Consider the following 26285-nt stretch of genomic DNA (forward strand, 5'->3'; position numbering starts at 1 on the left):
GACATAGGTATACGATAGACCTTATGGTGTTTTTATACCTTTAAGCGATATTGCCATTTTACTTGAGGGTGATGTGCCTGTGACACTAGATATTGGCAGACTTAGATTTCTAGTCGTCTTTTGGTCCTGGACATGCACACTTATGATGTGATGCATGGGATGGATTGGTTATCTCACTACCATGCCTAACTTAATTGTTTTGATAAGTCTATTGTGTTCACCATACCTGGTCAGGTTATGTATGTAGTAGCTATGCCACGTCCTAGTGGTGGAGGTAGCACTTATTTGTTCCATGTGGAGGAGGAAACAGAGGAGGAGGTTACTGTGTCATTGGATCGTATACCAATTGTACAGGACTTTTCCGGATGTTTTTCAGGAGATTCCAAGGTTGCCACCTCATTGTGAGATCGATTTTGTGATTAACTTAGCTCTAGGCACTACGCCTATTGCTAGGGCACCGTACAGGATGGCACCAGTGGAGATGAGAGAGCTGAGGGATCAGATTCAGCAATTACTCAGCCAGGGTTTTATCCATAGGAGTACTTCACCCTGGGGAGCGCCAGTGTTATTTGTGAAGAAGAAGAATGGTTCGCTCTGCCTGTGTATAGATTACCGAGAGTTGAACATGGTTACGATTCGTAACAAGTATCCTTTGCCCAGGATCGATAATCTGTTTGATCAGTTAAAGGGAGCTACCTATTTCTTTAAGATTGATCTGCGGTCTGGGTATCATCAACTTTAAGTTTGGGAGCAGGATGTTCCGAGGACAGCGTTTTTCATTGGATATGGATCCCATGAGTTTCGGGTGATGCTGTTTGGGTTGACTAATGCACCAGCGGTCTTCATGGATTTAATGAACCGAGTTTTCAGGGCTTATTTGGATCAATTTGTCAATGTCTTCATAGATGACATTTTGATTTACTCGAGGTCAGATGACGATCATGCCAAACATCTACGGTTTTGTCTACCCCACAGAGCGGGATAGAGTATCTGGTCTACACGGATGCTTTGTTGCAGGGTCTTGGATGTGTTTTGATGCAGGAGGAGCGACCGATTTCGTATGGATCTCGAAAGCTTAAGCCTCATGAGCTTAATTATCCAACACATGATTTGGAGTTGGCAGTTGTGGTTTTTGCCTTGCGGATTTGGAGGCATTATCTGTTGGGTGAGTCTTTCAGATTATTTAGTGATCACAAGAGTCTGCAGTACTTGTTCACTCAGCGGGAGTTGAATATGAGACAGCGCAGATGGTTAGAGTTTGTGAAAGACAATCACTTCTCTATACAGTACCATCCAGGGAAAGTGCATGTGGTGGCAGATGCACTAAGTCGCCAACCTATTGGTAGTCGTTCTGCTCTGTTCGCTACAGAGTGGAATACTTTGAGGACAGTGGATGAGTTGTCGGATGCTTTCATGGCTTGTATGGTAGTTACACCTTCTATCATTCACAAGGTTTTGAAGACACAACTCACGGATCGGCAGTGCATTGACAAGGTTGAAGAGATAGCTTCCGGAGAGGTTCCATTCTACTATGTTGGGGCTGATGGAGGTTTGAGGTATAAGGGACGGTTGGTGGTACCTTCTGCTGATGATTTAAGGAAGGATGTGATGACTGAGACTCACCACTCTGAGTTTTCTGTTCATCCAGGAGGAGACAAGATGTATCAGGATATGAAACGGTAGTTTTGGTGGGTAGGTATGAAGAGGGACATTGCTCTTTTTGTTTCTCGGTGTAGTACTTGTCAGATGGTCAAGATTGATCATCAGAGGCCGCCAGGAGCTTTACAGCCATTGTCGATACCGGAGTGGAAATGGGAGAGCATTTCTATGGATTTTGTGGAAGGGTTGCCAAATTCCTTCAAGGATCACAATTTTATTTGGGTTATCGTGGACAGACTGACGAAATCAGCTCATTTCTTGCCTATTCGTACTGACTTCACTTCGGAGCAATTGGCAAGACTTTACATTACCAAGATTGTGAAGTGACATGGCATTCCATTGTCTATTATATCGGACAGGGATTCGAGTTTTGTGTCAGGATTCTGGAAGAGTTTTCAGCAGGCTTTGGGTACAGAGTTGCATCTTAGCACTGCTTATCACCCTCAGACTGATGGACAGACTGAGAGGGTGAATCAGATTATGGAGGATAAGCTTCGGTCGTGTGTTCTTGATTTCAAAGGCCACTGGGAGGATTATTTACCGCTTGTGGAGTTTGCTTATAATAATAGTTTCCAAAAGACTATTGGGATGACACCATTTGAGGCGTTGTACGGCCGACCGTGTCGATCACCTGTTTGTTGGATAGAGGTTGGCGATAGCAGATTTTTGGGTCCTGAGTTCATCAAGGATACTTCTGAGAAGGTTGCTCTTATTAGGGATCGTATGTGCACTGCCCAGAGTAGGCAGAAGAGTTATGTGAATCGTCGCACTTGTGCTTTAGAGTTTCACGTTGGGGATCAGGTTCTCCTCAAAGTGGCTCCTATGAAGGGTGTAATGCGCTTTGGGAAGAAAGGGAAGTTGTCTCCGCGATTTGTCAGTCCATTTATGATTACGGATCGAGTTGGAGCTATCGTTTATCGGTTGGCACTTCCGGATAATTTGGATTGCGTACACAACGTGTTTCATATTTCCATGTTGCAAAAATTTCTGTGAGATGAGGATCGGTATCTGTATATCGATGTTGGGGAGATCGAGTTACAGCCGGATCCAACTTATTTGGAGCCACCATGTCGTATTGTCGACTGTAGGGATCAAATTCTTTGTAATAAGGTTATTCCTTTGGTGCGTGTTCAGTGGAGTCATCACAATGAGGCTAAGTCCACTTGGGAGTGGGAGGATGTCATTCGCTCGCAGTTTCCTGAATTATGGGAAGAAGGTAAGAGCGAATTCCGAGGACGGAATTCCTTTTGTTAGAGGGGAAAAATGTAATACCCCTAATTTTAAAAGGACAGTTTTGAAATTTATTTTAATTATTTATGTTCATTTTTACTAATTAGATTGTTTAATTGCTTGTGTTTTGGTTACTTGCTTGGTTGTCTTGTCTATTTAAATTGTGTTTTATTTTATTATTATTGTTTTAAGTGAATTATTTTAATTGGTTATTTAAGTGGTATTTTGATTTTCATTTAACTTAATTATATTCTAACGTTTTTAATTATTTATGTGGTTTTGTGATTTAAATGTAATTTAGCTGTTTAATCATTAGGGTTTTATGTTATACATCGTGTCTGGGTTGAACCGACTTGTAGTTGGTTTAGGATTTAATTTAGGGTTTCAAATAAAACCTTTAAATACATAAGTATTCGTCTGCCAAGGGTTTTGTAAAACCCTATTCACGTAATAGAGAGAATACAGAGAGTTGTGAGGGCAGAGAAACAGAGAGGGAGCTTGAGTAATATATAGAGAGGTTCAAGGAGAAAGGAACGGGGTTGCTTCTGGGTTGAACCAAGAGCGCCAGAGAGGTGGAACGACAGTGTAGGACGTGAACGGGAAACTTCAGAGACGTTGGTTTAGAGTTTCAAATCTGAAACTCAAGGTAAGTTTCTATTATTCTCTTTCCCTTTAATCTGTGTTCTGTGCATGCCTAGCTAGACTCCAGGGGTTTAATTAATGCTAAAATTGAACAATTATGCATGCTTATTGGGACCAAAACAGAGGGTGTATGATTTTAGTTTCATAATTCTTATTTTGAATGATTCTGAAAGTTTTGATGCATAATTGATGTTTAAGTTTAAATCTTTGCATGTTAAAACACCCAAAATAATTTAGTATGGACGTATGGGATGTAGGTTAAAGCTTAGAGGGCTTAGCAATGAAGTTTTAGGGTTACAGAGGCTGAAACAGACGAAGAAGACGGCATCAGCACCAACTTAGCTGACTTAGTTGGAGACTGAGCCAACTAAGTTGGTAACTTAGCCGACTCAGTTGGAAACTGAGCCGACTAAGTTAGCAACTTAGCCGACTAAGTTAGTAACTTAGCCTGCTCAGTTGTAACTTAGCTTGCTCAGTTCGGATTTTGGTTTTAAACGCCCAGTTTTGCGTATTGTTGGTTTTAGGCCGTGTTTGGACTGTGCAGGGTGCTTATAGTTGGTTTAAATTATTTTAAATGATGTTTATGATTGTAATAAACCTATAGTATCATATGGAAACATTAATTCATAAATGGATTTGGGGATTGGACAGTATAAATTAGGAAAATCCTATATGTTGCACTTTGATGGTAAATCAGTTTACACATTGGAACTTGGAGAATTGTTTAAATGTGATGCAATATTTATTAATCATATTTAACCACGGTTTAAGTGTCATGGATTACTTGAAATTAACCATGCTTATGTTGGAACAAATTTATATTTAACTTGCTTTTAATTATGTCAATTTATGGACGGTTTAGAGGATTTAAATGCTTAGACTTATGTTAGCATTTTTAAGGATTGGAATATGATTTTTAGGCCCTATAATGAATGCCTAATATTGATATATATGTATTAAATTATACTGATGCATATTGTGGAGAATGGTTGTTGAATACATAGTGTGGTTCTATAAACTATGCTATTTTGAGGATGGTATTCACCGGTATGGGACGGTGGCATACTAGGGACGGATTAGTTAAAATACTAACTCCTACTTATATGGATATAAGTCCTACTTATATGGATGTATATGCACCGGCATGAGACGGTGGCATATTAGGGGTGGCTTAGTTCAAAACACTAAGACCTACCTATTCTGGGGATAGATTAGTTCGAAACACTAAGTCCTACTCATGTTTGTGTCAGATCAATAAAACTATTGAATGACTTACTTTGGTTTTAGGATGGATTTGTAATACATGTATTTGACCACTATATAGATGGGTGATATTTTGTATTAGGAGTATGGATATTATATATTTATGATATGGTGCTATGGTATGAGTTTGAGTCTCAGGACCATGGTTAGGGTGTGTATATCGCCTAGAATGGATAGCTGGACAATAGTTGCTGTTCCCTGGTAGGTCTAGGTACACATGACCACATTATGTGCGATTTGCATGGTATCTCTACTCAGGCTGAGACATATTTATTGGACTAGTGAGCGTCCTATAGTGTGTAATATATACATACATAGACTACTCTAGATATTGTTAAGTCTATCTAGGATGTATCTGCGTATCGAATTCCTGTTTGGATTGTAGTAAAATAGGACTTGTATGTGGGCCTGACCCATTCTTTTATTTTTCAGGTGCTCATCAGTTCCAGGGTTAGAGTTTGATCATGCAAAGTAGATACAGACATTCATTCTTCCGATTACGTAGGACTACTCTCTATGTTTAGTTTTATGGTTCATTTCAGTTGTTTCAGTTTCAGTTTGGGGTTTTATTTGGGATCCATAGGATGGATTCCCGAGTTGTAAACTTTTGGAGTTTTGGATTAACGGATTTCAATAATTATATTTTGAGGATTTTTATTCTAGTTTCTTTCAGTTTATTATTTTTATTTATTTAATTTAATTTGTATTCTGTGTTCGTTATAAATATTAATTGTTTGATATTTCTCTCGGGTTTGGGCCTGGGCCTGATCAACCCGTATCTCGATCCGAGGGGTATCACATGGAGCGTCGTGAGGCTTCTGCAATTCCGAGGCCACCTCTTGAAGGAGAGGGAGCCTTACCATCCTAAGCTGATCGTCAAGGTGATCCAGAAGGTGTCAATCGTGTTGATCCATGTCGTGATGAAGTTATAATCGGCGATCTGCCTCCGAATATCCGTCGAGTAGAGGATCGAGAAGGATCTATTCATCTGGAACCACATCGCGAACGGATTATGAGGGAGGAAGCACCGGCGTATGAACATAGGGTTGCGTCACCGTGGCGAAGTGAGTTTGCGGAAGACAGGTCATTCGATCCACCTTACCGACCTTCAATAGCAATATTTGATTACCATAGTTCAGAAAAGAGATCTGGCGATCGGGGGCTTCCGTCACGATTTTCAAGGGAAAACGAAGCATTGCTGTGATACCCCTAAATTTCCGAATGCGGGTTGGCCAGGCCCACGCCCGAATACCCGAGGATATCAAAACAAATTGATAATAAACGAACACAGAGTACAAAAGAATAAAGAAGAATAAATAAAATGCTGACAAGAAACTAAAATGATAATCTAATAATAAACCTCATAATATATTTCCATTAATTAATAAACTCTTCTGATACAACTAATCCTCCAAAATACAACTCGGGAATCCATACTGTGTGGACCCCTAGAAAATCCAAACTAAACAAATGACAGTAATCTAAAACAGAAAACTGAATCATAAAGGAACTCCTATGTAACATCGAAATAATGAAATAGACTGATCCCCGCTCAGCACGAACAACCTCTACTCGTGACGAACACCTGAAAAATAATGGTGGGTCAGGCCCACAAACAAGTTCTACTCTACTACAGTCCAAGCAAAGATCCGATACACGTATACATCCTAGTCAATCCAACAGTAACTAGTAATCCGTATATATATATATACACACTAAAGGAACCTCACTAGACTATAGGGTTGTCTCAACCTGAATAGTAGGCAACATGCAAAACGCACATATAGTGGGCATGAGTACCTAGACCTACCAGGGTACACAACTACACTATATCTAACTACACATCCCTGGCGATATACGCGCCCTAACCATTGATTACGAGACTCAAGCTCATATCATGGCACCATACTTATATATATATAATCTAGTAACCATCCTATCCTGTATAAATTAATCCTCCATAAATCATTTAACTTGTTCAGTTGACCTGACTTGAATATAAGTAGGACTTAACATTTTAGTTAATCCATTCCCTTATATAATAAATTAATCCTCCATAAGTCATTCAACTTGTTCAGCTAACCTGACTTAAATATAAGTAGGACTTAACATTTTAGTTAATCCATTCCCTTATATAAAATAGGTAGGACTTAACTGATAAGTTAATCCATCCCTAGAATGCCACCGTCCCATACCGGTGCATTAAACCACACAATCCAACAATTGATGTAACAATTAAGGAAATACATCAAACATTCCATAAATAACTATGATAAATATGATATCAAGTTATCACATAATAGGAATGACTTATTATTTCTTTAAACTTCCTATATCATATGTCCTACACAAACTGAATCTTATACATGATGATATTTTATTATACCGTTAAATAAGGATTCTCCATATCCAATTCATCCTACACATTTAATCTCAATTGCTAAAATATTTTAAAAGATTAAATCCATTCGTTTGTTTAAAACATTCAAATAGCAAGCATCATTATGATTGAGTCTATTTAAATTTATTAAAACCCAAACCTAGTCCCTATTTAATGTTCAGGAATCTTATGCATGTTTTTACGTTCCATCATTCCACAGATATGAAAAATACATAATTTAAACATGTAAAAATTCACATAAGAAATCAAATCAAAATCATGCATTTTATCAATTCATAATACAAGAACAGCTATGAACCAATTTCATAAAACCTATGTTTTAACCCAATTAAACATGCATAATTATTTAATTTTATGTGTTTAATAAATTCTGGAATTTCCTAAGCATGTACAGAAACACGAATCAAAGGGAAAGAGATAGAAGAAGAACTTGCCTTAAACTTTCGGATTAAAAGTTAAACTTCTTCTTCTTTGATCTTCTCTCTAAAGGATTTTCTCCTCATTCCTTCCTCTTTCTCCTTTTCTCTCTAACTCTCTCTCTAGAATATATTACGTGATATATTTTCACTCCTTTTTCAACCTATAGTTGCGTATTTATAGGCTAAATAATAACCCTATTCCTTTTCCCAATCCAAGTCAACTTAATAAAGAAAAATAAAAAATAAAAATATTAAAAAGGTAACTTAAAATATGCTATGTATATAATCTATGTATATCCTTATTAATTAAATAAAATATATACATTAAATTATTTATTAATACTAAAGTTACCATAATATTAAAAGGTAACTTAAAACATGTTACGTATATAATCTATCTATATCCTCATTAAATAAATAAAATATATACATCAAATTATTTATTTATACTAAAGTTACCATAATATTAAAAAAGTAACTTAAAACATGTTACGTATATAATCTATCTGTATTCTCATTAAATAAATAAAATATATACATCAGATTATTTATTTATACTAAAGTTACCATAATATTAAAAAGGTAACTTAAAACATGTTACGTATCCTTATTATATAAATATATAAAATATATACATCAGATTATTTATTAATACTAAAGTTACTATAATATTAATAAATTACTTTCCTTTTTATATATATGTATATACATATATATATATATATATACATATAGAACTATCTATGGGTAATTATCCATACCCATCCAACCTCCTATCCAAGTAGTCCATGGGACCCAATTAGTTAGCCAATTACCACTAACCATAACCATATAATAAAATAAAATAAAACATTTAATCATTTAATTTACAATTAATTACAATTAATCAAATACATCATTTAAGCACACAATCTAATTAAACAAATAATACAAATAACACCTAGACAAAATACAAATAACACATAAATAAGTAGCCAATTAATCAAGTAACACTTAATTCAATTAAACGCATAAACAATTAGTCAAATAATCAATTAAACAATTAAAAAAAATACAATAAAAATAAATAAATAAATACTGAGACTATCCTTTTAAAATTAGGGGTATTACATTCTTCCCCCCTAACAAAAGGAATTCCGTTCTCGGAATTCGCCCTTACTTCCTTCCATTATGCTTAAAAATTGTGAGCGAAAAACATTCTCCTATTCCCAAGTAGACGCAACCTCACTATAAGGGCTCTACTTAACTCCAATATACCAAGTGGTAGACAGGGTTCCTATATTTTAAGAAACACAATAATCATACGATGCGTAGGTTGTATCAAATAACAACGTAATCCTCCCATGTCGACAAGGGAATGATCTACATACCTCCAAGTGCCATAGAATATACGCACAAACTCCTATGCACCCAGCGCTAATAATTTGGTAAAGCTAATTCAGAGGTGACTGCCTCAATTGCGAAACACAATCTTCTAAAAGTCAATGTAATAAGTAAAATTGACCTTTCTCCAAAAATCGCCTTTCTTCCTACATAGAAAACAGAACGAGCAAACTACTCCCTGATAGAAAAACTCTAGTATACGAGTTCAACTATTTACAACATCCTACTGTTGCCTCCCAACCGCGCGCAGTTCAATATAAAGGGAAGTATCTATTTTCGACAGATTTTTAAATGAAGTCGAGGTCTAATTGTACAACCCTTACTTCCATTTCCAACCAACAAATGAGAGGTATGCATTGTGAAAGATACAGAACCTCCAAAGTTGTCACACTAATCTCCTTGTGCCAACAATATCACAGACAAAATTCCGACAAGTGAAGTAAACACTTCCAACAGTCCATGAAAATCTAGGATATACGCCTCAAACATATCCTTTATGGTCTAATTTAATCTCTCGATTAATTCCTCCGTCTATATATATGAAGTAGAGTTGCTGCTCCAAAATCTTCATAAAGCTCCTTTGAAATAGCACTTTACATCCACTAATATGGACATCCACATGCTATAACACCACTATCACTGAACTATATAACTACTATGAAGTTCTAAAATAAGCATCACTCAAATTTATGTCCTCAAGCGATCTTTCTCAATCCACTACTCGGATTCCATATGGAAAATTGAAATTCCAAATCAATGTCGATCCTTCCCTCCAACTATCACTCCTGTTTAGTTTAACTTCCATATTTGTTATAGGAAGTGGCTAAAGATTCCTATGATATCTAATGATCAACTTTCCACCTTTGTAGCAGGTTTTACACTTAGGGCAATTATATACACGTCCCTATCCGTACCTGTTCACCAAAATTGACATTTGATGTCGTGATGTACCTTCTAACCGTTTGGGTGTACCAAGAAAAATTATAAATTTTCATCTCAGTCGCCCGACAGTCATATCACTATTTATAGAAACTACTAACTCCTCCTCCAGTACCTTAAACTCCATCTGAGTAAGGTAACACATTCTCTAGGGTCAGCTCCGATATTCAAAATTGACCTCTTGAACTACCTTGGTAATAACAAGTGTTATTATTCACACTTTGCATCCATCTAAGCCATCTCATGATCCGTTATAATCGTATGAACTGATATCTTACTAGCTCGATCAAAATAGACAAAATGAAACTGATTTAATTTTATCAGTCAACCAATATCCCATCTAGAATCCTGACCCTTGCATCAAATCAGCAATCCCTCAACTAAATCCGTGAAAATGCTCTGTCATTTCCACTTCGGTATAGAAAATAGCTGCAAGAATCCAGTGATCTCTGATGGTCCATCTCTACTATCTAATAAATATTAGACTTAGAGAAAAAACACTATATTCCTCTTCCTGCCTGTCCTCCAAACATCTGCTTCATACTGTGAAGCATCATGTTTCTACTAGGGTGAATAAAGAACTAAGAGTTGTGAAACTCAATTCTCGCATCCTCCATCAAATTTGTTTACAAAAAGTATCGTTAGTCCGGTACCACCAGCTTTCGTCTGTACCCATTGTTTAAATTGGAGTATCTTCAAAAGTGAATTCTGTAACTAAATCTATCCACTACTGATCCGTGATAAACTTGCCGATATTAAAAATCAATTGGTAATTCAATCTATCAATGGTTAACTATGACTTTAACTCAACAAAAGTCAACAAATTACGACATTTCCATACATACCATGCACCTCATCTTTATATAAGTATTTGGTCTCACCATCTTGTCTTTGACACACCCTGCTTCTTTAAGACAAGTTAATGACAATCCGACTTCTTTGTCTAACTTCAAAAGAATATGAAATCTTCCCATCCTCTACGTAAGTCATCAATTTCCTTGCAACAGCTAATTGTTGCAAATTGTGACTAAAAAAATAATTCCATATTATTTATGGAAATGAAGAGACTTAGTTTCTTCCTCCATGTGCAACACCGGCAAATTCCTCCTAATGACACGCCCTCTTGAATAAATTCTTGATTAAGAATTTACTGATGAATATTTATTCAGTCTCCTATCCTCACTCGGTGTCATTCCAATAAGTACTTAATCCAGTACTAAATCCTCCTTCTGACTTGGTAACAACTTCTGAAATTTTCAAGAAGATGTTTAGCAAATCCAGCACCTCTGATATATCATCATGGCGTTTTAGTGATCTTTATTTACCACTACCTCATGCATACCGAAACATTAACAATCACCAATATCATGGCGTTGTAATATGATACGAATCCATACCTAACGTAAAGTATATCAAATTAATCGTTCTAGATTGTTTGACTTGTAGTGATGGTTTAATTATCCCATTTCAAAACACACTATAATGACACATGTCCAGGTCCAATAGATTGGTTAGATTTATGTGTATCTACTAAATCCTATGACCGTATGCTCACAAATTTAGCGTAAATAGCGCTATGACTCCATGTTATTAAAACAATAATTGGTTGATCACACATTTATGTCCCCAACTAATCCACATACCAAATCCCGAGTAATTAATAAAAAAATAAAATAAAACACGTATGATAAACACAATAGAACAAAATATACTCCTACTTAGGATATCGTTCGTTCTAGAAAAGAAAGTCTCCTTTGAAATCAACTTTACTAGATTGTTTCAAAATTTCCTTTTATAGTTTCGTAAATAATCATTCAACCTTGAAACATATCCTTTAAAACATCGCTTAAAAGCATAAATCTTTTCCTAAGCAAATACCAAGGGCTTAACCCTCATCCTCCTTATATGCGGAATGTAAACTGTCTTACTTGACTTTATAAATCGAATTAGAACGTCACAACATAATACCAATGCCTTTTTGTATGTGATTTAAAAATTATGTATTTCGTTCTGATAAGAACACATCCGATCCCCAAACTTCTGAATAATACTTCTTATACACCTCTTTTAGAGATGATAAGAAAGATTTAATTATTTGTAGATTGATCAACCCCAATTCTACTAATAACATTCGCTATACTTTTAGCAATTCAGATCACCTCGCGCAATCATCTCTCTTCAAGATTTAGTACCCTCTTTATTGGATACACATAAATCTCCTCCATTAGGATCCTCTTCGGCTCCTACTCCTTGCTTGTCTCATTTTTGAGATCAACTGAAGTCGTGTTGGCCCCGATATGTGATGACCTATCACGTACACCTAAATCCTTCCTTGGCTTATACTTTTAAAGTAACGCCAAATGAACCTAAACCATCGATCCCTAACTCAAATATAATTGACATCAGCTCCTCCTAACAAACCGTAAATAGAGTACAACGAATCCTAATACGGGCTCTAAGTTTAAGAGACGCAACGCGGAAGTCATATAACGAAAGACACTCCTAAGGATACTTGAACCTGGAATGCTCTGATACCAACTGTGATACCCCTGAATTTTCGAATGCGGGTTGGCCAGGCCCACGCCCGAATACCCGAGGATATCAAAACAAATTGATAATAAACGAATACAGAGTATAAAAGAATAAAGAAGAATAAATAAAATGCTGACAAGAAACTAAAATGATAATCTAATAATAAACCTCATAATATATTTCCATTAATTAATAAACTCTTCTGATACAACTAATCCTCCAAAATACAACTCGGGAATCCATACTGTGTGGACCCCTAGAAAATCCAAACTAAACAAATGACAGTAATCTAAAACAGAAAATTGAATCATAAAGGAACTCCTATGTAACATCGGAATAATGAAGTAGACTGATCCCCGCTCAGCACGAACAACCTCTACTCGAGACGAACACCTGAAAAATAATGGTGGGTCAGGCCCACAAACAAGTTCTACTCTACTACAGTCCAAGCATAGATCCGATACACGTATACATCCTAGTCAATCCAACAGTAACTAGTAGTCCGTATATATATATATACACACTAAAGGAACCTCACTAGACTATAGGGTTGTCTCAACCTGAATAGTAGGCAACATGCAAAACGCACATATAGTGGGCATGAGTACCTAGACCTACCAGGGTACACAACTACACTATATCTAGCTACACATCCCTGGCGATATACTCGCCCTAACCATTGATCATGAGACTCAAGCTCATATCATGGCACCATACTTATATATATATAATCTAGTAACCATCCTATCCTGTATAAATTAATCCTCCATAAATCATTTAACTTGTTCAGTTGACCTGACTTGAATATAAGTAGGACTTAACATTTTAGTTAATCCATTCCCTTATATAATAAATTAATTCTCCATAAGTCATTCAACTTGTTCAGCTGACCTGACTTAAATATAAGTAGGACTTAACATTTTAGTTAATCCATTCCCTTATATAAAATAGGTAGGACTTAACTGATAAGTTAATCCATCCCTAGAATGCCACCGTCCCATACCGGTACATTAAACCACACAATCCAACAATTGATGTAACAATTAAGGAAATACATCAAACATTCCATAAATAACTATGATAAATATGATATCAAGTTATCACATAATAGGAATGACTTATTATTTCTTTAAACTTCCTATATCATATGTCCTACACAAACTGAATCTTATACATGATGATATTTTATTATACCGTTAAATAAGGATTCTCCATATCCAATTCATCCTACACATTTAATCTCAATTGCTAAAATATTTTAAAAGATTAAATCCATTCGTTTGTTTAAAACATTCAAATAGCAAGCATCATTATAATTGAGTCTATTTAAATTTATTAAAACCCAAACCTAGTCCCTATTTAATGTTTAGGAATCTTAGACATGTTTCTACGTTCCATCATTCCACAGATATGAAAAATACATAATTTAAACATGTAAAAATTCACATAAAAAATCAAATCAAAATCATGCATTTTATCAATTCATAATACAAGAACAGATATGAACCAATTTCATAAAACCTATGTTCTAACCCAATTAAACATGCATAATTATTTAATTTTATGTGTTTAATAAATTCTGGAATTTCCTAAGCATGTACAGAAACACGAATCAAAGGGAAAGAGATAGAAGAAGAACTTGCCTTAAACTTTCGGATTGAAAGTTAAACTTCTTCTTCTTTGATCTTCTCTCTAAAGGGTTTTCTCCTCATTCCTTCCTCTTTCTCCTTCTCTCTCTAACTCTCTCTCTCTAGAATATATTACGTGATATATTTTCACTCCTTTTTCAACCTATAGTTGTGTATTTATAGGCTAAATAATAACCCTATTCATTTTCCCAATCCAAGTCAACTTAATAAAGAAAAATAAAAAATGAAAATATTAAAAAGGTAACTTAAAATATGCTACGTATATAATCTATGTATATCCTTATTAATTAAATAAAATATATACATTAAATTATTTATTAATACTAAAGTTACCATAATATTAAAAGGTAACTTAAAACATGTTACGTATATAATCTATCTATATCCTCATTAAATAAATAAAATATATACATCAGGTTATTTATTTATACTAAAGTTACCATAATATTAAAAAAGTAACTTAAAACATGTTACGTATATAATCTATCTGTATCCTCATTAAATAAATAAAATATATACATCAGATTATTTATTTATACTAAAGTTACCATAATATTAAAAAGGTAACTTAAAACATGTTACGTATCCTTATTATATAAATATATAAAATATATACATCAGATTATTTATTAATACTAAAGTTACTATAATATTAATAAATTACTTTCATTTTTATATATATGTATATACATATATATATTTATATATATACATATAGAACTGTCTATGGGTAATTATCCATACCCATCCAACCTCCTATCCAAGTAGTCCATAGGACCCAATTAGTTAGCCCATTACCACTAACCATAACCATAAAATAAAATAAAATAAAATATTTAATCATTTAATTTACAATTAATTACAATTAATCAAATACATCATTTAAGCACACAATCTAATTAAACAAATAATACAAATAACACCTAGACAAAATATAAATAACACATAAATAAGTAGCCAATTAATCAAGTAACACTTAATTCAATTAAACACATAAACAATTAGTCAAATAATCAATTAAACAATTAAAAAGAATACAATAAAAATAAATAAATAAATACCGAGAATATCCTTTTAAAATTAGGGGTATTACAATTGCACTCATCAACAAGGACGGTTGCATCTCCGTTCACTGATAAAATTCTGAACGCGCCGAATCCGAAGAAGTTCTCCATGCCGGTTTTCATTCTGTTTGATGGAACAACCGATCCGGTCGACCACATCTACCACATTTAGTTGAAAATGGCTTTGAATACTAACAATGATCCTATGATGTGCAAATGCTTCCCTACGAGCTTGGATAGACCAGCTCTCAATTGGTTCAAGAATCTGGCTCAGGGCTCAATCACTAGTTTCCAGGACTTGTGCGATAAGTTCATAAGCCAGTACTATGGGAATAAACGTCCGGCTAAGGATGTATCAAGCCTTTTCACAATGAAGCAGCACGAGGATGAACGGCTCCAAACTTTTCTCACCCGGTTCAACCTCGTTAAAAGCATGGTAATGGAGTGTCATCCGTCCACAGCGGTCCAAGCATTTAAACTCGCAATGAACCGGGGGACGCTGTTCCATACCAGCTTGGTGGTTAATACGCCGAAGACCATAGACGAGCTGTACGAGAGAACTGACGGTTTTGTTCGTCTTGAGGAGGAAGAAACAGCTAATTCAAGGAAGACGTCAATTATTTCGACGGAAAAGAAGTCCAAAGCCAAGATCCGGCAAAAAAAAGCTCAGCCGCAACGTCATACCTCATGGAAAGCGAAAAAAAGGCCTAGGGAGGAGGAATCAGTAACTCCACTCAGAGTCACTTTAGCAAGGCTATACCAAGAAAACAAAGATAAGTTTCGCCCTCCTTTACCAATCAGACAACCTCTTGAAAAGAGGGATCAAACTAAACATTGTGTTTTCCATAGTGATTTTGGACATCAAACTAACGAATGCAGGAACCTAAGGAAGCAGGTAGAGATGCTAATAACAAAGGGGGAATTTGTAAGCTATGTTCAAGGTCTGGCGCAAGAGCAGAATCGACCGGCTGAACAGATCAAGCGGAATCAGAGGCCGAACCAATACAACTCTCAGCCTGTTCGGATTATAAATGCAATTCATGGACGACCTGAACAAACGACGGAGTCAGAGGAGTTGCTCAGAACGCGGTTACGTCAGGCCCAGCTGAAAAGAAGGATTGGTAGTGTGCATGCTTTGCACCAGCAGAACGCATCCACGCCGATAAAGTTCGACAGAACAGACCTGCTACGCGTTCAGATTCCTCATGAAGATCCATTAGTTGTCAGTCTGACGGTTGCAGAATGCCTGGTTCGAAGAGTTTTGATTGATCCAGGAAGTAGTGCAAATGTCATGCCAGGGTGACATTCGACCGACTTGAGATAGAACTCGAAAAACTTAAACCCACAGGAAATCCGTTGCTCGGATTTAATGGGAAGCGAGTAGAGCCCATTGGTATGGTGGAATTGATAGTACAAGCTGCTAAACGAGTTTTGACTGAGAGCTTTGTGGTCGTGGAAATTCATCCATCCTATAACCTCTTGATGGGTAGAGGGTGGATTCACAGAGTTCAGGGCATCCCATCAATCTTGCATTAAGTGATGCGATGCTTGGGTCCAGATAGGACCAAGGTGATTGACATACATGGGGACAGGTCACAGCTAAAGAATGTTATTCATTGACTTTGAAATCTGCTGGAAAAGGGAAAAATCCCATCCGTTCTGCCAATCCAAGATAGCAATTACAGGAACCTCCTCCCAGCAAAGATGGGGAGGAGGAGCCACCAGTTCTGACCACAAAACCTCTTCATGAAGTGAAAATCGACCATAAGAAGCCAGACCAAACAACAAAGGTAGGATCCAGACTTACAGAAGAGGAAAAACTAGAGTTGACTGATTTCTTGACTCGGAACGCAGATGTATTTGCATGGAGCCATTCAGATATGCCAGGGATAAATCCTTCTGTATCCTGTCATTCCCTCAATGTAGATCCGAACGTAAAACCAGTAAAGCAGAAACAGAGAAGATTTGCTCCAGAACGAAATCAGATTATAACTGAGAAGGTTGATCGGTTGCTCGAAGCAGGATTCATCAGAGAAGTTCAGTACCCAGCCTGGCTCTCTAATATTGTTGTAGTGCAGAAAAAGAATGGGAAATGGAAGGTGTGTATCGACTTCACTAATCTGAACAAAGCTTGCCCAAAGGATAGTTTCTTATTGCCAAGGATTGATCAAATGGTAGATGCCACCACAGGATACGAGCGATTAACCTTCCTGGATGCTTATTTCGGTTATAATCAAATCCCCATAGATCCAGTTGATGAAGAGAAAACTTCTTTTGTTACTGAACGAGGGACTTATTGCTATAAAGTCATGCCATTCGAATTAAAAAATGCTGGAGCTACTTATCAGAGGTTGATCAGCAAGATTTTTAAAAGGCAAATGGGAAGAACTGTCGAGGCTTATATTGATGATATCGTGGTCAAGAGTAAGAAGAAGAACGATCATTTAGCGCACCTGCAGGATATGTTCGATGTGTTGCGCCAATATAGGATGAAGCTTAATCCAGCCAAATGTTCATTTGGAGTAAGCTCTGGTCAATTTCTGGGACATATGGTCAATCATAGAGGAATTGAGGCCAGCCCAGTGCAGGCAGAAGCCCTGATCAGAAATGCAGAGCCAAAGACGATTAAGGAGGTGCAGGCACTCACAGGTCGAATAGCTACGCTGAGCCGATTTATTTCCAAGCTTTCGGACCGCTGTAAACCTTTCTTTGATATAATTCGAGGGCACGGAAGGCAAACCTAGGGGATGAATAACGACAAGCGCTAACCAGCCTGAAAGAATACATGCGCAACCCTCCGGTTCTATCTGCTCCCGAGCCGAATGAGAAGCTCTTTCTGTATCTTGGGGTATCCAACATAACGACTAGTGCCGTTTTGATCCGTTGTAAAGACGGAAAGCAATTTCTGATATTTTATGCCAGCAAAACAATGTTTGAGCCGGAAAGAAGGTACTCAAGGGCCGAACGGATGATCTTGTCGCTGGTCAACGCAAAAAGGAAGCTTAGACATTATTTCGAATCTCATCCGATCGTCGTCTTAATAACTTTCCCTTTAAGAATGATCTTGCACAAACCGGACCTATCAGGGAGAATGACAAAGTGGGCCATTGAATTGAGTTCATTTGATATTGCGTAGAGCCCAGCACGGTAATCAAAGGTCAAGCGGTGGCAAATTTCCCACTTGAATGTGATGTCGAAGATTTGGTGGAGGATTATAATTGTTCCTTGTAGAAGCTCTTTGTGGATGGCTCTTCAAATCAAATGGGGGCAGGGATTGGAATCTAATTGCGAACACCAGAAGGTACCACGTTGAGCCAAGCGATAAGACTTGAGTTCAACGCAACCAACAACGAGGCAGAATACGAGGCGTTGATAGCTGGGCTGAAGTTGGCTAAAGAGCTAAAGATCAAAAATCTGATTGCTTATAGTGATTCACAACTAATCATTCGGCAAGTCACTGGGGAATATGGGACCAAAGATAAGACCATGGAAGCATACCGAACTGCAGTTCTGCGTAAGGCGAAAGGTTTTGATCAGATCAGGTTCATCCAATTGCCGAGAGAGTATAACGAAGATGCCGACCGCTTGGCCTATAGTGCGTCCAGTTCTGGAGAGACTTTGGCTAGGGTTATCCCGGTTGACGTGCTGGTCCAGCCTTCCATTTTTAACGAGCTGCCTGATCCGAGCGCTCAACACATTAATGTTATACCATATGAGCCGAGCTGGATTGATCCGATCATGGCTTTCATATGTAATGGTGTATTACCCGAGCAGAAGGACAAGGCAAGAAAAATCAGGTCCAATGCCGCAAAGTATGCCATTGTGCGTGACCAGTTGTATAGGCGGTCCTTTTCGGGTCCATATTTGAAGTGTGCTACCCTAACAGAGGCTAGACAGATTATACGAACCATTCATGAAGGAGTATGCAGAAATCATTCAGAAGGAAGATCTTTGGCACACAAAGCAATGACACAAGGGTACTTTTGGCCAAACATGGCACGGGATACAGAAGAATTCTCCAGAAGATGCGATAAATGCCAGAGGTTCGGGCCGTTGATACACCAACCACTTGAAGACCTGCACGTAATGGCCACCCCATGGCTTTTCACGCAATGGGGGATAGATGTTGTTGGCCCTTTACTGACCGCAAGATCGCAGAATAAGTACGTTATGCTAGCAACTGATTACTTCACTAAATGGGTAGAAGCAGAGCCGCACCCTAGTGTCACCTAAACTCAAGTAAGATGCTTCATCTGGAATACTATTATCTGTCGTTTTGGCGTGCCAAGGTCAATCATGATGGACAATGGGACCAACCTCGATAGTAAGCAAGTGAAAGAGCTGCTGGAAGAATATGGAATCAACCAGAAGTTAGCAGCAGTCAGTCATCCCCAGGCTAATGGTCAAGCCGAAATCACAAATAGGACAATATTTACCTGCATTAAGAAAAAACTGGAAAATGAAAAAGGAAAATGGTTAGATGAGCTTCCGAACGTCTTGTGGGCTTACAGAACAACCCCAAGACGACCGACCGGAGAGAGCCCATTCGCTATGGCATACGGCACTGAGGCAGTGATACCAGTCGAGCACTTAGTTCCAACTGTAAGAAGCCTGGCGTGGGATCAAGAGCAGAATGATAGAATACTAAGGTTTAATCTCGATTTGCTGGAGGAAAAATGGGATGCGGCTGCAGTAAGGCTTGCCTCTTATCAACAGACGCTCGTGAATAACCATAACAAGAAGGTAAGGCACAGAGACTTCGCTCCTGGCGACCTGGTTCTGAAAAGGAAGGTGGGGATAGTCAAAAAGATGTTCTCCCCGTGGGAAGGTCCATACAGAATTGCAGAGGTCATAGGGAAGGGGGCGTACGTCCTGGAAACTATGGCAGGAAGGGTGATCAGTAAGTCATGGAATGCTACGTCCCTAAAAAGGTACTATCAGTAGAAGTAGAATTTAATTTCAAACAATATGCACGCTTTAAATTGCATACTTGCAAGTGTACGAAATTCCCGAGTTTTATAAAAAAAAAATGTTTACTTTGCTTAAAAAATCAGTTGACATCCTTTCCATTCAGCAAAGTTAGTGGCAGCTGACACTTTGAGCAGAACGCTAAACACTTACTCAAAAATAAAAATAAAGCCAAGTGGCAAGTAGCGTTCAAGTCGAGCGCCAGGCATTCAGCAAAGTTAGTGGCAGCTAGCACTTTGAGCCGAACGCCAAACACTTGCTCAAAAATAAAAGTAAAGCCAAGTGGCAAGTGGCGTTCAAGCCGAGCGTCAGGCATTCAGTAAAGTTAGTGGCAGCTGGCACTTTGAGCCGAACGCCAAACGCTTGCTTAAAAATAAAAATAAAGCTAAGTGGCAAGTGGCGTTCAAGCCGAGCGCTAGGCATTCAGCAAAGTTAGTGGCAGCTGGCACTTTGAGCCGAACGCCAAACACTTGCTCAAAAATAAAAATAAAGGCAAGTGGCAAGTGGCGTTCAAGCCGAGCGCCAGACATTCAGCGAAGTTAGTGGCACCTGACACTTTGAGCCGAATGCTAAACACTTGCTCAAAAATAAAAATAAAGCCAAGTGGCAAGTGGTGTTCAAGCCGAGCGCCAGGTATTCAGCAAAGTTAGTGGCAGCTGACACTTTGAGCCAAACGCCAAACACTTGCTCAAAAATAAAAATAAAGCCAAGTGGCAAGTGGCGTTCAAGCCGTGCGCCAGGCATTCAGTAAAGTTAGTGGCAGCTGGCACTTTGAGCCAAACGCTAAACACTTGCTCAAAAATAAAAATAAAGCCAAGTGGCAAGTGGCGTTTAAGCCAAGCGCCAGACATTCAGCAAAGTTAGTGGTAGTTGGTGCTTTGAGCTGAACGCTAAACAGTTGCTCAAAAATAAAAATAAAGCCAAGTGGCAAGTGGCGTTCAAGCCGAGCGCCAGGCATTCAGCAAAGTCAGTGGTAGCTGACACTACGAGCCGAACGCCAAACACTTGCTCAAAAATAAAAATAAAACCAAGTGGCAAGTGGCGTTCAAGCTGAGCGCCAGGCATTCAGTAAAGTTAGTGGCAGCTGGCACTACGAGCGAAACGCCGAACACTTGCTCAAAATAAAATAAAGACAGAACGGTAACCAGGCGAACACCAAACACTTATGAAAATACACAGCAAGGTTGAAAATGGAAAACTTGAAGAATGGAAGTCATGCTGAACAAAAGCATTGTCATTCATTACAAAAAGGTCCTGAGGTACATAGCTTGATAATCTGAGGATACATGAAGATATATATATAAAATAAAAAATAAAAAAAAATTGCTGCAAGATGTCAGTTCTCATGGTCTTCTCCAGGCTGTGACCTATCGTTCTCCCCACTATTACCCTCTGGACCATTAAGGTCTTCTCCATTCTCAGCTGCCCTATCATCCTTAGGGGGGGAGTCAAGATGAATCACCCCCTCAGCTAGCATAAGTTTGTCAATAACAACTGAGGAAGAGGGCACAATAGTAGAAATAGGAGGAATATTCAGGGGATGGAAGGGTGTAACAATTCCTGAGGATGCAACCTCTATGCACTCGATGAAGATATGCTTAGCAGGGTCACAGGGTGGGTTTTGATAATTGTTTAGGGGGTGGATATCCAAAGAAGCATCTAATTCATCTGGACCAGTGTAATACCCCTAATTTAAAAGGATAGTCTCGGCACTTATTTATTATTTTTGTTGTATTTTTGCATAATTATTTGGTTTAATTATTTTATGTAATTGTTTACCTGTGTGACGTGTATTTAATTGGTATCTATTTATTTGTTTAAATTGCATTTTTTATTTTATTTAATTGATTATTAAAGGTTTTAATTTAGGAAGTAATTTAGGAAGTATTTTAATTAACTATTTTTTTTTCATAATTGAGGGTTTAGTTTCTTTAGCCGACACAGGATTTAATTAAGTTCTATGGGCCGGTTAGGATTTAGTTAGGGCTTTAATTAATTTAGAGTTTTGGTATAACTCTATAAATATATGGGTATACGTCTGCCGAGGGTTTCTAAAACCCTATTCACCATATTCCCGTATACAGTAAAGAGAGAAGTTGAGAGAACAGAGAATCGTAACGGTCTGTCAAGGAGAATAACAGAGAGGACCAAAGGAGGTGTTTGGTGGATTAGATCAGAACCAGAGGAGGCTAGAAGGTAGTCAGTGGTTGCCGGAAAGCTTAGAACAACGGCGACAAGGTTCTGTTTATAAAACTGTACAGGCAAGTTCTTCTCTTTCTCCTTCCCTTTGGCTCGTGTTCTGTGTACCTAGATAGTCTCTAGGGATTAACTAATTAGTAAATGAAACTTATGTGTTCAAGGTATGCTTGTTGATGATTTGTTTGCATTGAATCCAAATCTGTTTATAGTTCGTGTGTTGTTACTTCCTGTTCTGTTTATTAAAGCATATTAAAAATCTGTTGAGTTTTGGTTATGATTCTTGCCTCTATCTTCTGTAAACAAACCCTAGGGATGTTAATGGGATGTTATAAGACTCCTAAGATCAGTTTGTGAAGAGAAACAGAGAGGTTGGAATAGAATTATAATTTCAGTTTGGTTCCTAACGCAGGTTAGTTCGGTAGCAAATTTAGTCTCTGTAATTGTTTTTAATTGTTGTTATCAAGCCATTGGGATGCTACTGGGTATTAATAGGACACCTAAGTTTGGTTTTAAAAACTAACAGAGGGTTAGGAATAAGCCGGAGAAGGAGCACAAGAGCTGAAACACGCACCGGGGACGAAGGCTCTCATAGGAGGTGAGAGCCGGCTCCATAGAAGTGGAAACACGCACCGGGGACGAAGGCTCTCATAGGAGGTGAGAGCCGGCTCCATAGAAGTGGGAGCCGGCTCCCACAACAAAGTGGAGCCGGCTCTAGGGAGTCCTAGAGCCGGCTCTAGGCTGGAAAAGAGCCTGCTCCAAATTCTGGAGCAGGCTCCCTTGTTATTTTGATTTATTTTACGGTTTTTTTTAATTTTCTACATACTATGTTCACTGTCGGAGCATGGAGACTGTTTGAATGAATCTGGAACTTTACAGAGGGATCAAGGAATGAATTTTGAGTGTTATTAAGACCCTAAATTGAGTAAAGTTTAATTCTAAGTTGTCGGGACAAACAGTGTAAAAATTAAGGCACTTAACAAATGGAAGTTGAATTAATTGTTGAATTAAAATTCAGCAATTTGATGGAACATAATGTGTTTATAAAACTTGTTTTAGAATGCATTCAAGTGCATGATAAGGTCATTTAATTATTAATTTTGGTCTATGCATGCTTAGGAGGCTAGTTGCTGAATTATTAAATTGTTTACTGCAACTATATGGTTAATGCTTGGATTTAAACTGCTGAAATATTTAAACAATCTTCTGAATTGTTTTAGCAATTTATTGGTTAATAATAGGATTATTTAACCTATTCAAATGCATGATGGAGTCTCTGACATATTAACTTCGGTCTATGCATGCTCTGGATGTTAGTTGTTGATTTGTTAAATCGTCTCTTGCAACTATATGGTTAAATGCTTGGATTTAAATTGCTGAAGCTTTAAATATTTTTCTGCAATTGTTTGGATGGTAGTTTTTGGTCTGTAAATTATTGAACTGTTATGTATGTTGTAATTTACATGGATATGGAGGATGGTATGTACCGGTATGGGACGGTGACATACTAGGGACGGTTTAGCTCAAAACGCATAAACCTAACCTAGTGGATTAATGGAATGGATTGAAAGATATCAAATCCTAATTGTGGCTAAGTCAGATCAGCTGTAAACAAGTTGGATGACTTCCTGGATTAACGGATGGTAGTTAAGTCATATCAACTGAATAAGTTGAATGACTAACTAGTTGGTTTATTGTATGACAGTTTAATAAATAGTTGAACTGCATACCCTGGATTTGGACGGACTTTATATATATGGTTATGGTACCACGAGTTGAGCTTGAGTCTCAGACTCGTTGGTTAGGGTGCGTATATGCAGTGGATGCGTAGTTGGTTATAATAGGTTGAGGTGTACCCTGTTAGGTCTATGTATTCATGCCCACCTATGGGTGCGTATTCGCATGTTGCCTTCTATTCAGGTTGAGACCCCTATTATAGACTGGTGAATGTCCCTTAGTGTGGATATATTTATACGTATGGACTAGATAGATATTGTGAGGTGTCTACGGTGTATCTGCGTATCGGGTCACTGTATGGATTGCAGTTAGATTAAAACTTGCTCGTGGGTCTGACCCACTCCTTTATTATTCTTTTCAGGTACAGGACGGTTCCAGCCTTAGAGCTTGATCGTGCTTGTCGAGGACAGTCTCACCTTCATCTGATTACGTAGGACTTCTCTCGATATTTCTAGCATTATCTATTTTTAGTTTTCAGTTTCAGTTGAACTTTTGGTTAGGGGTCCATCAGTGGATTCCCAAGTTGTAACCTTGAAGTTTTGGAGGATTGGATTTTCAATTTTTAGTTATACATGGAGGATTTTATAATTAATGTTACTTTCAGTTTTATTCCATCACTTTTGTTTCATTTTGTCATCTGTGTTCGCTTTAAAATACTTTAATTGTTTGATATTCCCTCGGGTTTGGGCTCGGGCCTGATCAACCCGTGTCTCGGATCCGAGGGGTATCACAACCAGCACAAGAGTTTGATTCGCCTTCAGGGGGAGAACGGTCAATAAAACCATCTCTGTACCCTTCAGTATACCGGATGGCACTGGTTCTGGTGAAGCGAGCAAGGAGAGCTTTCATACCCCCTTCAACTTTGCCAATCATGTTCAACAAGGTAGAACGTTCGCTTAAGAGCTTCTCTTGTGAATTGGCATGAGACAACCGATCAGCAATGAGTGAATGCTGATGGTCTCCCTTTTCAGCTTTGAGAGAGTCCCTTTTTGTCAGAGCAACGCTCTTCTCAGTCTTCAAGACATCAACCTCATCCTGAAGAGAATCCCGTTCAGCCTTCAGGGTATCCCGTTCGGCTCTGAGGGTGTCCCTCGCATTTGCCAGACTTTCCTTCTCTGCCTTTAAGTCAGCAACCCCCTTCTCTGACTCACTCAGCTTAAACTCAAGCTCAGCAACTTTGGCCTCAAGGCGGTTCTCTGCTTCCACAAACCTCTTAAGGCCCACAGAAAGGGATTTAAGTTTTTTGTTCAGAGTCTCAATGGTCTTTTGAAAGGTGAACATCCCGAATAGAGTCTGCGTAATGGAAGGGAAATTCAGGTCAGACTAGCTAATAAATAGTTATAGTAGAAAGGAAACATATTTCAATAAAAAGAAGAGTTACCTCTATGGCAGCAGCTGGGAACTGCTGGAACATCTGGCCAAAAGATAGCTTGTTCTTAATCTCAAGGTCCTTGGGGTTCCAGAAACCTTTGTAGAAAGCAAAGGAGGTGAGAGGGTCCTTATACACAGATTCGGTGGGGCCAATGGTCGAGCCATCTTCACTGCTGAATAAAGGTCACCGTGGAAGAACGGATGGAGTTGGACCAGAGGTTCTAGCTGATTCGCCCTCTGGAATGAAGAACCGGGCAGGGGGCAATGGTTCAGTAACTCTGAAAGAAGCCATCCTGGTCCTCCGAGCTGGTGGGAAATCACTTCGGTCATGACCGCTCTCAGGCATTGGCCTTTTTCTCAAACTTTTTTCTGACAGACCAGCACTAGCTGGTCCTCCATTGTCCTGAGAATTTCCAGCATCCTAAGTGTTCTCTGAGGAAGTATTAGACGAGATGTTGGAAGGCATAATGATGGGAGCAGCAGGACGGATCTCAGCAGTGTGATCCACAATAGGGTTCTCAGCATGAGTGAGCTCAGAAGGCTCAACAGCAGAACGGTTTGTGACTTGAGTCACAGTTGGAGCAATCACAACTTGTTCTGGGACAGAGACAGGAAGGGTGGACGATGTGGTAGCAGGTGTAGATGATGATGTGGTAGCAGGAGCGTTAGAAGGGGTGGGAGCAGAATGCCTCATCTTGCTGAAAGATAGGATCTGAATGCTCTCCATTGTGGACCCTAAAAGAGATATGTCAGAGAGATTGTCAGATGTAAGCAAATCAGTAGCTGAAGGGACGTTGTTCAGCATACTTTCTTGCAAGATGTCTAGCCTAGC

General features: G+C 38.2%; 2 protein-coding genes across 2 annotated transcripts; both read left to right on the plus strand.

The window, feature by feature from the left end:
- Positions 1–15359: 15359 nt before the first annotated feature.
- LOC132273099 (uncharacterized) lies at positions 15360–16484 on the plus strand. Its single transcript, XM_059774130.1, has 2 exons — positions 15360–15958; positions 16061–16484. Exons 1-2 carry the CDS (start codon positions 15360–15362, stop codon positions 16482–16484), a joined length of 1023 nt encoding a protein of 340 aa, XP_059630113.1.
- Positions 16485–16720: 236 nt separating this feature from the next.
- Positions 16721–19414, plus strand: LOC132273100 (uncharacterized). The gene is made up of 3 exons (XM_059774131.1): positions 16721–16750; positions 16867–17878; positions 18483–19414. Exons 1-3 carry the CDS (start codon positions 16721–16723, stop codon positions 19412–19414), a joined length of 1974 nt encoding a protein of 657 aa, XP_059630114.1.
- The last annotated feature ends 6871 nt before the right edge of the window (positions 19415–26285 follow it).

The sequence above is a fragment of the Cornus florida genome, unplaced genomic scaffold (genome assembly GCF_030987335.1).
Source record: "Cornus florida cultivar Cherokee Brave unplaced genomic scaffold, ASM3098733v1 CherokeeBrave_3.0.0_Hap2_Chr09, whole genome shotgun sequence".
NCBI lineage: Eukaryota > Viridiplantae > Streptophyta > Magnoliopsida > Cornales > Cornaceae > Cornus > Cornus florida.

Coding starts and splice junctions, on each gene's coding strand:
- LOC132273100 (XM_059774131.1), top strand. CDS start 16,721: ATGCGATGCTTGGGTCCAGATAGGACCAAG. Junction 16,751..16,866: donor TGGGTCCAGATAGGACCAAG/GTGATTGACATA, acceptor TAGCAATTACAG/GAACCTCCTCCCAGCAAAGA. Junction 17,879..18,482: donor TTCCAAGCTTTCGGACCGCT/GTAAACCTTTCT, acceptor GAACACCAGAAG/GTACCACGTTGAGCCAAGCG.
- LOC132273099 (XM_059774130.1), top strand. CDS start 15,360: ATGGCTTTGAATACTAACAATGATCCTATGATGTGCAAATGCTTCCCT. Junction 15,959..16,060: donor TACCAAGAAAACAAAGATAA/GTTTCGCCCTCC, acceptor TAACGAATGCAG/GAACCTAAGGAAGCAGGTAG.